The 17,066-nt window shown below is 35.1% G+C and overlaps 2 protein-coding genes across 2 annotated transcripts in view; one reads left to right on the forward strand and one right to left on the reverse strand.

Annotated features, from left to right (window-relative positions):
• The window catches only part of LOC149784362 (tubulin epsilon chain-like), a 67,500-nt gene that overhangs the window by 31,423 nt on the left and 19,011 nt on the right, over positions 1–17,066 (forward strand). The window contains exons 6-7 of the mRNA XM_089932419.1: positions 15,348–15,414; positions 16,104–16,224. Coding sequence (XP_089788545.1) covers positions 15,348–15,414; positions 16,104–16,224 — 188 coding nt within the window. The remainder of the gene's footprint in view (positions 1–15,347; positions 15,415–16,103; positions 16,225–17,066) is intronic.
• LOC149784363 (uncharacterized) lies at positions 9,287–14,247 on the reverse strand. Its single transcript, XM_089932420.1, has one exon. The coding sequence runs from the start codon at positions 14,141–14,143 to the stop codon at positions 12,809–12,811; it is 1,335 nt and encodes a 444-aa protein (XP_089788546.1). The 5' UTR covers positions 14,144–14,247; the 3' UTR covers positions 9,287–12,808.

Here is a 17,066-nt window from a genome sequence, read left to right on the forward strand (position 1 = left end):
ACTGTAATAAACGTTTCTTAAAAATGTAGCTTTATATTACTAATAATAAGTCGCAAACAAGAATAGAAATATGTGCACTATACTGCGTAAACCAAAGCTACATAGGAAACATTCAAAAGAAAACCTGGTAGTACCATAGTTATATCTTGTATACAAGAAATTAATAAACTTACATACCTCTACAGCTGAAGATGTGCAAGTCCTTAAAGTAGACTTCTGACTGACAAGACTATCCGCAATGTAAAGAGTTTTACCTATGGTGAGGTATTTATACACAGATATAGTCAGTGCATTGGTCCAACTGAGGCACCTTACAAGAACTTCACTTGTGTACAGTTTGTGTAATGTAATTCCAATAATATTGGTCGGTTTGTTCACCACTGTTTGTATAAATGAGCATGCATGTACTTGTCACATCAGTTAAGTGTATGCATACCTGCAAACCTTCCAGGCTCGCAATTATTGAAAATAGGGATAAAAATTAGTGAATTTGGACACGAGTTAGTGAAAAATACCACGACAATAACTCCATCCACTCTGACAGTCAATACTACACTGTATCAAGATCTCAAAATAAAAATAAAACGCTACATATATCTGCATTTCTATTTGTTCTGGTATTCATAAATTTCACTTGTTCTTGTGGCTATTTACCAAGGCATGATACTGTGGCAGACTTCCTCAATTGCTTGATAGTAAATTTGCTTTCAAAACAGCTCAGGCTTCTTGCCTGCTGGTTGATCTTGATGACAAAGTTTTCTGTGGCGTTCTTTGACATTGCTTTAACTAGTGCAGCACTTTCGGTTCTTCAACAGGAAAATTTGTAAGCGATCTTCGAGTCCGAGAACATTTGTCGGAACAAATGAAAACTCACAAATAATGCTTCAGCGTTGGTAGGTTGTAGGTCTTCCATCGACGGCTCAAAATATTCCAGAGCTGAAATATGTGAATTCTTAATTCTCCCAACCTCTATGGGTTTTTTTGTGACAGATGTGCTCCTCACATTGTCTCTGCCACCATGCCCAATACTAAAATTTGTGGCACACTGTGTGCAAAAAGCATGATGTATATCAATGTTTGATGGCTGAATGCACAGCCAATTTTTTGTATATTCCAAATTAAACTTCACTTTTTAAGCAATACATTTCTTTTTCCTTGGTGGTGAAGTCATTTTCAAGATCTTAGATGTGATGCTGAATGGTAATTCAAATCAGAGGGGGTTACACATGTGCAAAGTAAAATTACAGTTAGGCCCCAGTTTCTCACCAAAAGCATTTGTAAAACTACTCTCATACAGGCAGATTAAAATAGACTAAAATGCTTGCTACTGGGCCAACTGTACCAATCGGCTGTAGTTCTACTAATATCGCAACCAGTATTGGACCGTTTCAGCAACTGCCAGTATCATGACTAGCACTTAACAGGAAATCTGTTATTTTATTAAAGATTTAAAATAATTGAGAATTAGAGAATTTTTTAATTTTTTGCTTGCTGCGTGAATCCGTGAATCACTGAAAAAGTCATTAAATTCACGCCAAAATACTGAGGGTTAACAGCCATGTGTATGACACAATCTTGGAGATGTGTAAGTAGTTTGATAATAATTTGTTTGGTTACTGATCTGACTTGAGGTTTTCTACCCCACATGGATTTCCTCATGCAGGTGCTCCTCATGGCAACTTTATTTGTCTGGCCTCAATAACTTAAGTGCAGACAAAAGCTTGTGGGGGGGGGGATAAAGGCTTTGATCTAGATCAGTAAAGAGAAAAAGATATTAGCATACCACTACTACATGTATGTAAAAAAATAGATAGAAATCAAATCATTCTATGAATGTTTGTCTTGACTAGTTCATATACATGTTCAGGTGCATGTCTGTTAAAGAAAGCTTAAAAATGCAATTGCACTGTTATGTATGTATAGCCTCTAAAAAATCACTAAATATTTGCAGTTAACCACTCTAGTACTTATTATAAAATAAATGAATTACATAAAGCCAAATCCAAAGGATGCAATTCATCTATTGATGCATATAAAAAAATAAAGACTTGTACATGATTTCACATTTACCGTATTTGCTGGCTTATAAGTCGATGCAGAGTATAAGTCAAATGAGCGGATTTGGTACATTTTCCATCCTTCATCCATATATAAATCGATACTGAGTATAAGACGAGACAAGATCAACACCTTGGCTTTGTTTTTTTTACTTCGTTCTACAAAGCATTGTGAATTTTATCCTAAATGTAACTCAGTAACCTTTCCAGTCTGGATCATTAAATGTAACTAAAAATACCTAATTTGTTTCACACAAGGTATTTTAAATGTATTATTTACTTTTAGCTACATACAGTTATGCTGACCTGAACATTTATTGAGTTACAGATATGATAAAATTTGTGATGCTGTGTTGTATTAAACTCTAATAACTTCAATTTCATAAATATTAAAAGTATATGCTATTTCAGATTACCTGTATTAAGGAAATTGCATCACTGATGCTAAAATGCTTTATCCATATTTTTGAGGGAAGAGAGATACATAGAGAGATTCATATGTATTACATCATATTTTTCTTCTTGCACCTCGTTATCAAAATAAAATATGGCCCAATCTATAAGAGAGAGAGAGAGATTCCAGCTCTTCATGTTTTTTTTATATATACCTTATTGTCCTATTTAGCTGAAGCTTTTGTCAAAGAGAGAAAACATTAATAAGCTAAATAGTAAATGTAAACTATAAATACATACCTTAATCCTTCAGGGTTTATATAATCCAATAGTTATATCCATATAGACTCCATTTAGGTCAAATTCCAAGAATGACCACTGCACATGCTACTTTTCTTTGCAAGTATAACAACCTCTCCATTTCAAACAAATAAGATTTTTTTTTTTTAAAGTGCATGTACTCTTCCTGTACTTAGGTGGCAATTATTTTTTATCTTTGTTCATGCTATATGTTACTGTAGTTGCTGTCAGTCTTATCGGCAAGTTCAAAAGATGTCACTGGTTGAGAAATGTACACGAGTAACCACCAGGCATTTCCTTTTATTATATGGTACTGTATTCATAATACCAATGGGTAGCCTCATTTTCATTTTGGTAGCCTCAGTAATGTGATCTGGTCTGCTGAATCTTGACCTCAAACAGGTGTTAGCTTGGAAATCCAGACTACAGCTGTATCATATTTAATTAGCATGTAAAATGCCACTACAAAGTCACGTAATTCTTGGACAAAGAATGTATATTACTAATGCATGCTGCTTTAATGCAATTACATCTTGATGTACGTTAATTTTAAATACTGACCATCATGTAATTGTTTAAAATCCTTCTATTTTTTTTCATACATGATCTCTTCCCCAAAATGAAATGATTTCACAGATTTTGTTGTACTTTTGGAGAAAAAAAAATCATACCAAAATTATGTGACATACGATAAAATGATTCATGACATAATCCATATATGTCAAATCTGAGTAAAAGATGAAGCTAAGATTTTCTGGTCAAAAAGTATAGTTTTATAGGCCAGCAAATACAGTATGATATTATTGTTAGATATTTAAATGTATGTGTGACATGTGCAAGAGAGCTATTTTGTGCTCATTTGCTCAAATCACCAGAAGGTGTTTTAAATTTTTTGTTCAAGTTCAGACACTACTAGAAAGAAAATTCATTTTATTTCAGTTTGCAAGATAGAATAATAGAGACAGACTTAAGAAGAATGTCTAGCCTGTTCATTGATCAATGAAAATGAAGAAAAGTTTTATCAATATGGCTTGGGTCAGATGGTTAATGGATGATGCAAGTTCTGCTGATGAAATATTTAATAATAATTTGTGTTCAGATCAGTGTTGTAGGGTCAGATGAAAATCATATCTCCAAACACTGAGTGTATGTTTAACTTGTGTTCAGATTATTGTATTTACCATATATATTGGGACATGATAAAATAAAAGTTTTTCCTGTCCCAGACTGTAGTAAAACTTTTTGCACCTAGGTCATATGTCCCACCCATCCCAACACACTGCATGTTACAATAAAATAAACAAAATGATTTGATAATAAAAAGAAACTAACCTTGTATTGTTATCATTTATTCCCATTTTATTTCTCATCTTCAGCAAATTGTTGAAGAAAAAAATACTCACAAACTCCATATATAATAATAATAATAATAATAATGAGGACTTTGAATAGAGCCTAATTTTTAGAAGCTCTAAGCGCTTTACAATATAATGATATGATTACAAAAACAAACACCATGAAATTAGCAAATAAAAAAACATGCTGAGAATATTTAAGTTAGGAAACAATATTACGTCTTCAAGTTTGTTCTTGCAGTCAAAATAAGTGAGTTTTGAGAGCACTCTTGAATGGGATCACTGTGTCTTTATGTCCAAGTTCAGTGGGCAATTCATTCCACGTTGCTGGGCCCTGGTATGCAAAAGAACTTTGTCCATATGACTTTGTTTTCATAGTGTGAATAATGAGTATACGATTGTCAGAAGAGGAGCGTAAGTATCTTGCTGGTGTGTACACATGGGTGAGGTCAGATAGGTATGTTGGACTAGAATCCGACAGTGAAACGTAGCACAGAGAACAAATTTTGTGTTTGATTCTGGATCGCATGGATAGCCAGTGTTGGGTACAGAGCAGCGGGGAGGTGTGCTCCGATCGTGGTACTCTTAAGTATGATCCAAGCAGCTGTGTTTTTTGAAGTTTCTGGAGCAGATATTGAGAATAATCAGACAGAATTGAGTTACATTAATCCAGTTTTGAAAGTACTAATCAACACACAATTGTTTTAGTGGCATCAACTGAAAGATATTTGCGAATTGAGCTGATGCGTCTCAGCTCAAGATATTTAGCCTTGCATATGTTCATGACATGTTGGTGCAATGTGAGAGTACTGTCCAGAGTAACACCTAGGTTTCATGCTTATTGTGTGAATTTAATGTTGGTGTTGCTGATATTTATTGTTTGAGGTAAAGGATGTGAATGAGAAAGTCTTTGTGTTGTGATCAGAATGACCTCAGTTTTATCATCATTCATCTGCAGCTTGTCATCCACGATTTCACAATAGAAATCCACCTCTCTACACCTTGGATGGTAGCATCAACAGTTGGGTGGCTAAATTTGTATATTTGAGAGTCATCAGCGTACAATTGGTGACACACTGGATGATGATCAATGACACTTGAGAGCGACTGAGTGTACAGAATGAAGAGAACAGACTCCTGTGGAACACCACAACATAGATCAACTGGGCTGGAGTGTATTCCATTTCGAGATACAATTTGTGTACAGTTGATGAAGTAGGACTTGAACCACAGTAAGGCTGTATCATGAATGCCAAATAATGCTGGGGACGGTGGAGTAATTTATCATGGTCTATTGTGTCAAATGCTGCAGACAAATCAAGGAGGAAGAGGACTGTAATCTTTCCGCTATCAAACGCAGAGAGAATATCATTAGCCACTTTTAGAAGAATAGTTTCAGTACTGTGGCAAGGGCGATATGCAGATTGTACATTGCTGAAAAGACTGTTTGAATTTAGATGAGATACAAGCTGGGATAGAACAACCTTTTCTAAGATTTTTTATATGAATGGGAGATTAGAAACTGGGCGGTAGTTCTTTAAATTGTTATGGTCTAGTGTTGGTTTCTTCAGCAGAGGCTTTACAATGGCAGTTTTGAAAAATGATGGGAATTCCCCGGATGAGAGAGAGGTATTAATAACATCAGTTAGTGAAGGTAATACTGGATCTAAGACTCAAGCAGCAGTGATGTTGGAATTGAATCAAGTTCACATGACTTTGGTGCACTCTTCATCACGATTGTACGTACAAAATCCAGAGATAAGTTCAAATGCTGCTAATTTGTTGCTGCTTAAATTCTGTATCCCAACTGTATGGTGACCATGAGTCAATTGAAATTGTGGTGTCGAGTTTATCTTTAATGGTTTGTACTTTGTCACAGAAGAAATTTGCAAACATGTCCAGATGGTCGACTGGAAAGAAGGTAGTTGGAAGTGGTGTAGATTTGTTCCTTGACATTAGCTTGTTAGTAATATCGAAAAACTCTTTGCAGCTGGAACTTTCTATGATATTAAGTAGTGTAGTGGGCTGATTTCGCTGCATGGACTATATTTGTGACATTCTTCTTAGCGGCTTCATAGATTTGCTTATGATTAGTGAGTCTGGTGGAAAGCCAAAGCCTCTCAGCCTTACGGCGGTCTCTTTTAGCAGTGCGAAGCTGGTCCCTAACACTGCTATACCATGGAGAACACTTTTGAATTGATACTCTGCACTTGGTAGCTGGGGCATGTTTGTCGAGCAATGAATGCAGGCAGTTATCGAGTTGTTCTGCTGTAGGAGGTAAGCAAGTTGTTAGGTTTGCTTGTATGTCATGCATTAGTTTGGTTCTATTTATCATACTGAGGTTTCTCTTAGTAGCAGAAAAAGGTGGAGGGTTAGGGACTGATACGTCAAGATGGCATATAATGCAGAGGTGATCAGATATGCAAGGTCATGGGATACCAGAGAGGACCGTAGAATGTTATCATCAGGTCTATGAAGAATCCAGTCTAAAATGTGGCCATGTTTATGGGTGGGTTGGTTAACTGTTTGAGGTTGAAAATATGAATGGAATCTATGAGTTTTGATGTGTTTGGGTTTCCGGTACAGTCAGAGTGAAAGTTGAAATCTCTAATAATAATCAGGTTGCCACCTATCGAATTTCCATACTCCAGGAGATTCAGAAACTGCTCCAAAAAGAGAGAGTCAGCCAGCTCGTTTTTTTCTACTAGGAGGAGGGCGGTATAGGCAGAAAAAAATGGACTGACCTTTGCTCCATTGTGAGTGTGGTTTGGACTAGTTCAAATGATGTGTATGCATCCATATTTAAGTATGTATTGCTTATGTCAGATAACACATGACTTATTGTTCATTGACTTGAATATAGAGAAACGAGTCATGTTTGGTTATACTCACGGTTTGAATGTTATCAGACTGAAAACTGGATCCAGTGCCGGATTACCCATTAAGCACATTAAGCATGTGCTTATGGTTTCACATTTTTTAGGGGGCACTGTACTGTTTTCAGTAGTTAGGGCCCTGGAAGGCCTTAATCAGGCACTGACTGGATCCAACACAGAGAGAAATATCAACCAATTGCTTAAAGCACCTGCCATTCACGCACGACAGTGTAAGGTGAAAAATAACCAAGATTGTATTGCATCCAGGTTAACTATGTCACAGTATCACACAAACTAAAATCATTATTGGAAAATATATTCACTGTGAGTGCAGATGACAATTTATTAACAAACATGGACTACAAGGAGTATTATTAAAGCAAGTTAATGTTGCATATATGAAGTGGCTGAATGTCCATTATAATTCCATGAATAAAGAAATAAGTGAAATTTTTACTGGTATGCATGGGAATTTTTAAAATAAATTGAAACAAATGGAACAGTTTTTAAAGTGACAGTCATCCACTGCCATCGATAACTCAGCATCTCCCAGAGACTTGGAGGAGAAAATGAAATCATTTGACGACTTGGTGAAGGCAAGATGAGAGGTTGATTTTGCTGACAATATGATTATTTAACATGGATGAAATTCCAGTATACACTGATCTCATTCCTGGATGGACTGTTGATAAGAAGGGGCCTAAAAATGTGAAAATTCTAAAATCTGGTGCAGATAACAAATATCTAACTTTAGACCATGCAGTTTCTGCAGCAGATGTGTTACCTCCAATGAAAATTTTTCACTGGATGAGGAAACTAAAAATAATCATCATGCACCGAAAGGATGGATCGTATGTATGCAGCAAAAGGGTTGGGCTGATGCATTTTTTGACATGTAATTTTGAAATGATTTAAAAGATATCCCAGAGCATATGACAACAACCCCCCAAAAAAATAATACAGTGTATCCCAAAACAAACAGTGCACCAAATGATTACTTTCAAAATTAATTTATTGTGTTCCAAAATATACGGTAAATGTATTTTTGTGTGATCTACTAATCACAGATTACTGATCATAACTTGTTGTAGAGAGTTGAAGTTAATGCATACATGTTTAAAATATAAGCATGCGAGTTGGAAAAAGAGAAACAAATAAAGACAACAGTGTACTACAAAATTTTAATCTTGACAGTAAATGGAGAATTTGAACCAGAAAGCCTTTGTTTCTGGTAGGGTTGTGTTACAATGCGTCATGAAATAAACAAGCTTTCATTGCTAAATTCTTAGGTTGATATTGTTTGATTTGGATTGAACCATCAGTGCATTCAAGCACTTTGTACATACTCTTTATGCACATAGAAGTCTTGAGTATTGCACCTGATAACAATGGTTATGGACTGTGTTCAACACAAGTTTTTTGGGGGTGTATACGATATTACACTAAAAGGATATAATTACTAGATAGAGACAGACATGGATGATATTACACTAAAAAGACACAATTACTAGATAGAGAGGGGCCCCGAGTGGACGAGTGGTCTAAAGCGCTCTCCATTACGGATCACTGCCATCTCACCTCTGTCTGCGTGGGTTCGAGTCTCGGATTCAGCCAATGTGGGTACGTGAGAAAGCTTACCAGTAGCTTCTCGTGGGTCGGTGGTTCTTCCTGGGGTTTTCCCGGGTTCTTCCTCTACCATTAATACTGGCCACCATGCATAGCCTATTGTGTGCTGAAAAATGGCGTTAAACCCCACAACAACAACAACAACTACTAGATAGAGACAGACATGGATGATATTACACTAAAAGGACACAATTACTAGATAGAGACAGACATGGATGATATTACACTAAAAGGACACAATTACTAGATAGAGACAGACATGGATGATATTACACTAAAAGGACACAATTACTAGATAGAGACAGACATGGATGATATTACACTAAAAGGACACAATTACTAGATAGAGACAGACATGGATGATATTACACTAAAAGGACACAATTAGTAGATAGAGACAGACATGGATGATATTACACTAAAAGGACACAATTACTAGATAGAGACATATGGATTCAGATCAGTCTTTCAAAAAAGATCTATATTTCCTCTGTAACTGATGTAAAGAAAATGGCATGTTTCACATCGCAACTTGAAAAGGTTACTTGTACAATGCTAGAGACACTGTCAAACTTACAAAGAAGCTGTTTATGTCTTTATTAAAGTAAGTCATTGGAAGCTAAGCGATTCAAACACTGATTAGTGCATATGGTTTAAAACAAAACAAAACACTGAAAGGCACTCTTCATGTAAGAGAAATACATTTTAATGCATGATGTAATCACTTAAAACTACAAAATTTATTTACCATGGAAGTAACAGGCTTTTTTAAAATCTGTGAATAATCATAAAATGTAGTATTTACATCAATACAAATTCTGTATTAAACATACAAGCCTGTTTCATTACAAAATCATGACAAAGACACATTCACATAATGGGTTGCCTTTTTGCATAAAGAAATATCATAATTCCATATTCCTATTGCTGTATAAGATTTAATTTGAAGTATGTAATAACAAGCAATCGATCTGCATGTATATGAAGGATTCCACTCTCTGCCTCTCTGTCTCTTTTTGAAAAATATTAACTGTCCTATAAACACTGTGGATGGGTATACAAAACAACCCATTAGGTACACAAATCCACTCATGACCCTGAAAAACAATATTTTCCCCACCAAGGTGTGTAATAATGGCAGGTGAGAAGGGGTAGGCTGAGTTTGTGTTGGCATCCAAGTGGATAGGATTAATTTTTTAAAAAGATGTGTGGACTAGGTTGAGCTACATAAACTATGACAAAACAGAGCACATTTTATCAACATATTTATAACTGTTGCATGTTTATCAATAATATAAAAAATAATACACTTGGAAAAAAGGGAAATAACTCTTAAAGTCACAAAAACAATGAGTAATGGAATTGTGAATTATAGGCATTCTGAAAACAATTCAAGCATTGAAAAATAATTAACATTGTGGATTTTACTGGTTTCATCATCAAAAATACATGTAACAAGTAATTTTGTTTTACAGTCATACATTGTATACAAAGTGGATTAGGGCAAGCAACAAAGTATAAAGATGCTTTATTCTAATTTATGCTTCATTAAAATCCATCTGGACCCCCTCAACAAAAAAAAAAACACAAAAAGCTTATTCCAACCTAACAACCCAATTATTTTTCAATGTAATCACGCATTTTTTTAAATCTAGCCTCAAACACAAAATTATCAATCTGCAAGCACTCTTTGGGATATTTAGCTACATGGCTCTTTTACATGGGACTGGACAATGTATCAGTGTGTAGGCAATAACTGACAATATGCAGTGTTCCATATTTTAATGTTCAGGCATTATGGTGATGAGGACGGTTTATGCATTTGCAAGTAACTTCTATCAAAAACTGGATTTACTTTGTCTCTTTTTGCGACATTTGTTCTGGATTTTATGACCACTGCATATAATGTTAATGACCTCTGCATATAGTGTTAAAGACCCAACATACAAACACTGATCCTTCTGTGTGAACAATACGACTCTTTCAACTTTACAATCAAAGAATTTATGTACAGGGAATACAGTAACATTTCACAACTATACCATCAAAAAACAGATACCCATTTATAAATGAAAAAACACCAGTGTAATAAATTATAAATATTGATTCTGAATACATGTCGAGCATAGTTTATTTGCTGTTAATTTATGATATGGGTTGGCTGGTTCTTAGTGGCTCTAATCATCTGAGGAAAAAAGAGCTATGTACTTTTCCCCCAAGAGCAAACCCTGGTAGCCAACGTAGGCTGGCAAATCGGTAGGCAGATATAAATACTGAACCCACAACTATTGGATTGAAAGTCCAATGTTATACAAACTGAGCTATAACAGTCCCTGTGGGGAAAAAAAAACAGAACTGTGATTTGACAGTGTATAGATACATATTAATGACAACATCCAATCCTCTTCTAAACATTAACAAGGCAGCTATTAGAATATGCCCCTTTCCCGATTCTGTAGTATTTTTTAAATAACCTAGTGGCATGTTCACTCGCTGATTATACATATCAGCATAAAAGAGACATTCCAAATTTTGTTTTATGATTTAAGTACTTTACAGTTCTTGGCATCTATTTACTGGTAGAGTTTGGATACCACTACTTCCAGTGTTTCGCAGTGAACAAGCTTCAGTTAGTTCTGATTGGTGGTTATTATTTTATCCTGAATTTGAACAAATAATAAAGCCCAACTGGAACTGAAAGTAACATGTTTCACTGCATGACACACAAGAATTGTAGCCTTCAAATTCAACCAAAGTAGACAAGATGCAAAGCAATCAAAAATTTACACATAAAAGTGCTTATCATATTATCAGTAAACTACATAAATCATAAAAGAACAAAACTGGAATATCTTCTTTCTGTTGATCTAGTATCATCTACATTATCAGTGGCTATACATGCTGTCAGGATAGACAAAGTGGGGGGGGGATATTTTGAACTTTCTGAGTTTGTTTTATTCTGTAGAAAAGTGATGTTTAAAAAGTTTTTTTTTGTTTTTGTTGAGTATATGTACCTATTACACCTGCCTTAGATGAATTCTCAATTTAAAGATAACAAAAAAAGGCAAACAACTAATAATTACTCAGGACTATTAAGATTGTACAGACTAAGTATTGTTTTGTATCTATTCATCACCTCTGGTATCACAATGGAAAAATTATTGATTTATTGTTTCACCTCAGATTGATAAAGAATATCTGACAATAGATGCAAAGTGCACGTACATGTATTCTCTTGTAAGGGACATCTGTTGCTTCAGTAAAGCCTTATGCCTATTAGAGAATCTTATATTGTAAGCAGTTGCCTTGACTTCCGGACTTGGAGATTCAAACAGCAGTGGTACCTCTATGAATGTATTCTTTGCAATCCAACTTCTGCAACCAAGTGATCAATGAACACTACTGTCATGGGGGTGGGGGATCATGCAAATGTGGGGATTCAGGAATCACAATAACTTCAATGCAAAACAATATTAACTTCTTTATTTTTTTCCAGGAGAAACTTTTAATTGCATGTGGTTAAGTGACTTCAAAGATAAAATTTGACAGGATTTTTGCAAACTTTGTCTTAGTTGCCTTAGGGGTTGAGGATTGGCAGGAGTATGAAAGGATAGAACTTCCTCATTTTACAGTGAAGTATATGGCTTGGCCTCCAAATGACCATGATCTTTCCACTGTGGCAGAAGGAGTGTCAGGATGTGTAGATTATGAAAGGACAATTCTAAATGATTCTGTCTAGTCCATGTATCATACATATGGTTACCAGTACGTGGTGTGTAACTTATGATCACACAGAAAGAAAATTATCGGTATGTTATGGCAAATCCCCCAGTTGTTACTATATACCCCACTCCCGATCCCTGACCAAGTCCCAAGGGTCATAACCCAAATCCATTACATGTATGTCTGCCTACTGTTACTGTATGTAGCTCAAACAATTGTTTTTAGAAATGTCAATGTAAATGTAATTTTTGTCTACCTGACCTCACAAGAACTAAAAATTATTCCCCTCTCACAAATAGTTATCACATGGGCAACATTTCCACTTACAGGTTATGAGGATATACTGAGTTAGAATGAACAATGTACAGTAAATGAGGTGTATTAGAATATCCCCCTGGCTAAAGCACAAATAACTCTCATTATCTGATCTTGGATTAGCTTGTCCATCACATCATACATTTAATATTTTTATTTATAATCAGACCTGTGACAAACCCTTTGCATAAAAGTTACTTGGTTTCCACTGATAAACTCGGATCTCAGCAAATCCAGTCCCTAGAAGCAACACAGCTACATTGTTCTTTGGTGTCACTGCAACATTTACAGGCCTCACATCAGGCCCAAGCTTATTTGTATCACTGACTAATGTTGTGTAGAAATGTCCTTTAATTGAAAATATTTCAACACGGAAATTCTCTGAATCTGCAATTATAATATTGTCCTCGACATCGACGTCAACACCCATGGGATGGTTTAATTGGCCATGTTGTGTTCCCTTCCCGCCAAAGCTTCGTTTAAAACTTCCATTGGTATCCAAGACTTTAATAGTACAACTGCCTGTGTCAGACACAACAACATAATTTTTTGAAGTTGAGGAAATAAACATTGGCTGCATAAAATGATTATTTCCTAATCCTTTCCAACCAATCTTGTTGCTGAATTTGAACTGTTCTGTAAAAATGTAAACATTATCTCCTTCAAGATTGGTAACAGCTACTTGACTTGATGGCAATACTGTAATACCGCTTGGATTGTCATATCGATAGTGCTCTCCAAATGTGCCTAGCAGACGGCCTTCTATGGAGTACATTTTCATAATGGCTGATCCAGCTTTTGAAACAGCAACTAGAATTTTGTTATCTTTGGTGAAAGTAATATCATTGACTGTACCATTACAGGTAAAGCAGTATTTCAACTCCCCATTATTAGTGTAGACAAAGATACGATTCCCTCCTCTATCAGATATCACAAAATCTCCATTTCGGCCAACAGCAAGACCAAAAGGCTTTAGGAATTCTGATACTGCTGGACCAAACTTTCCAAATTTAAGAACAAGACCCTTTGTGCATGTGCCTGCATGCTCATCTTGTCTAGACAAATGAGGATATAGTCTAGGACTTTGTCGCCCAGGTGGCATTGCAGGTTCCCCAGACCATTGAGCACTTGCCACAGGGAGAACACCATAATAATTATGCTCTTCTTTGCCTGCAACTGTGTCCTCAGAAATATTGGAAAGCATTTGTGGTGAAACTTCAGGATTGTACTTCTTCCTATCTACAGTCTCCAGCAAGCTGTTCAAGTTGTGGTTGTCTCTGAAACCTCTGACCCCCTCTGGTGGTATGGCAATGTCCTCTCTACATACGGGGCAAGGGAACCTTCCGATTTCCTCGTAGCCCCTGCTGACCACGAAGTCGTTGATACATGCTTCACAAAAGCTATGTAAGCAAGGCAGAGCTTTCGGTCTGACGTACATGTGAAAGCAGATAGTGCATGTAAGGTGGTCGTCGCGAATCCTTAGGCTGAGTGTTGACATTTCATTTATCTAAAATTACACTCCGTTAAATACTACTATCATTAAACACTATATGACGGCTTGACCCACTTTACCGGTTAGTAATAGGGGGTTGAAGGTGAGTAAGATACAACGGAAGTCGATTCCAAAGTGAGGCTTATAAATCTCAAGAAACGAAGCGTATAAAGTGAATAGTACGCAAACATACGTGCACACGAAATGTTAGTATGTAATCCGTTCTTAAGTTACTTTTTTTGCATACTTTCTTTCAAAACATGCGAAGAGACTATCACTGTCGTGTGACTTCTGCGCACAAGCATGACAAAAAATGTACAACAAGTACAAATTTTCCTTCAAAAAGAAGAGTTGTTATTAAAGAACCGAGACCATGTACCTCCTTTGAAATAAAAATATCGGCTGTTACTTAAGAAATATGCTGTCTCGTATTTACTGTGATAACTGCGTTATATTAATTGAAAACAAATGTTTTTTTCTTGAGATAAAAATAAAAGTACAACTAAATGATCTGCTTCAAAGGGACCGACTATCTGGGAAGAGAGTTGATAGGTTTAGGGTGGGGGGTCGGCTTCAAAAAAGATTATTGCTCTTTTTTGTTCGAAAAGAATTAATGTTATTTATCATATTGGTTAGTGGGAAAACTATTTTTAGATAAAAGAAAATTAATATGATAGAAAATACACCCCACCCCACCTCGCCATTAAATTGGGTTTACAGTCAAAACGTACCCAAACCGAAACGTATCCAAGTCAAAACGTACCCAGACGGAAACATACCCAAGTCAAAACTTACCCAAATCAAAACATGACCCACACTCACATTAAATAATGACATAATTTTAGTGGATTGTGTTTCTTGACAGTGCTTGGCCAGATGAGCAATGGAAATCGGCATTGAACAGTTGTAATATGTATCAGATTCACATAATCATGTTTTAATGTGTATCATATTAATCTGATCACATTGTACTATGTATCAGATTCATATAATCATATTTTAATATGTATCATTAATCTGATCAATTGTAATATGTATCAGATTCATATAATCATGTTTTAATGTGTATCATATTAATATGAGCACATTGTAATAGGTCTCAGATTCATATAATCATGTTTTAATATGTAGTTTTATTATTATTATTATTATTATTATTTCATTTGATGCCTCATTTATCCTCATCATCTTTTTATTTATCTTACTGTAGGAACTGGGTCAGGCCTTGGAACTTATATTCTGAACCTCCTTGAAGAAGAGTACCCTGATGTCTATAGGTATTAGGCACACAGCTTGTTTCAATGTCTTCAACAACATATCGATGTGGAGTATTAGGAGATCTATATTTTTGTTTTAGATCATGCAAAAAGGAATCTGATTTTAACATCTGTAAAATAATGAAAATATAATTTTCAGTGTCTTTGTTATGTGCTGAATCTTTTTTAATATAAAGTTAGTGTTTATAATAAATTGTTCATGTATAACTTGACTTATTTAAAAAATAACTGCATTAAAAGTTGGAATATTTTATACAGTATTAGCAGAACTTGAATGTACCTCAAAAAATGTGGTCACTTCATCACTGGAAATATTTTTTATTCCAAACACACCTCATAGCCACCTTCTCACGTCCAGTTTGTGTTATTTGGTATTTTGCATTCATGGTTTGTAGCATCCCAAGAATTAGAATTGTTTTGTTTCTTCTTGGTTTTATTGACACTTTAAACACATGAATGGTTATATTGTGCTAAGGAAAAGGGATTATGAGTGTCTGGCTCTACCGAGATGTCACAGCTTCCATAGAATGAAACTTAATTTATTGTATGGCCTGAATAACTTCTGTGAGAAAGGGTACTAAACTCTAAATGTTTGTAGACTTAATATTGTCTGACATAATGCATCAGCTATGTATGTATAGTTTCAACACTTGCTTATTACATGAAACATACTGTTTTGTGTTTGGCAGGTTTGTTACAGCAGTTTACCCCTCGGCTGAGGATGATGTGATTACCTCCCCATACAATAGTGTCTTGGCTATGAGGGAACTGACAGAGAGGGCTGATTGCATTCTCCCTATCGAAAACCAGGTAAAGTGTTTGTGTGGTAATGTAATCGAACAAATCTCCCATGCACAAAATGAGAAAGTAATGCTTTATTCTTGTGGAGTTCTTGAAAAGTTTAAGATAAATGTTACTTTAAAAAAAATATAGTCAGTGTTATAGTTTCTTTTATGAACATACAGCACTGTTAACAAACATGAAATACTCTATCCTGTATGAATTCTGCAATAATTGTAGAATAATATTTGAACATTATTATCAAATGTCTCACAGTAGGATCATTGGGATTGCTTTCTTGATGGAGATAAATAATTATGTTTTATATCTTTACAATGAAGCCATGAAGCTCAAAGCATTCAAACTGAATAACTCTGCAGTTCCCTCGTTAAACAATATATTCTCTGTACATTTACACACAGAGCAATATAATGTTATTGTAAACATTGTGAATTGAAACAATCGGAATTTGGTCAAAGAAATTTACATAAAAAGAAATTATGAAATTTCTACAGTACATACATTAGCTACACTCTGCATACTGGAATTAAAAGTCAACAAGTTTAGCTAACTATTGATTGATTCTATATATTTTCGACTTTGTCTGCAAATTCAATTCTGCTTGCTGTTAGTTCGAGTTATCAGGTCGGTCCGGATGACTCTAGCAGTTTATTATTTTATTGATAATCATTTAACTTTGTTTTTTAAAAACCATAACACATAATTATCCATATTGCCAATTGCAAATTCATGAGTTCTTTTATTACATTAATTTTTTTTATTAGTTGAGGAACTTCACAAGATCATAAAATGATTAAGAAAGTCAAGTGGACTTTGCATAGTACTTTGTTCCTGAAAGTATCAATAAATGT

The sequence above is a fragment of the Sinohyriopsis cumingii genome, chromosome 14 (assembly GCF_028554795.1).
Source record: "Sinohyriopsis cumingii isolate HCF-2022 chromosome 14, ASM2855479v2, whole genome shotgun sequence".
NCBI lineage: Eukaryota > Metazoa > Mollusca > Bivalvia > Unionida > Unionidae > Sinohyriopsis > Sinohyriopsis cumingii.

Bases quoted from the DNA above. Each gene is read 5' to 3' on its own strand.
- LOC149784363 (XM_089932420.1), bottom strand. From the start codon at position 14,143: ATGTCAACACTCAGCCTAAGGATTCGCGACGACCACCTTACATGCACT.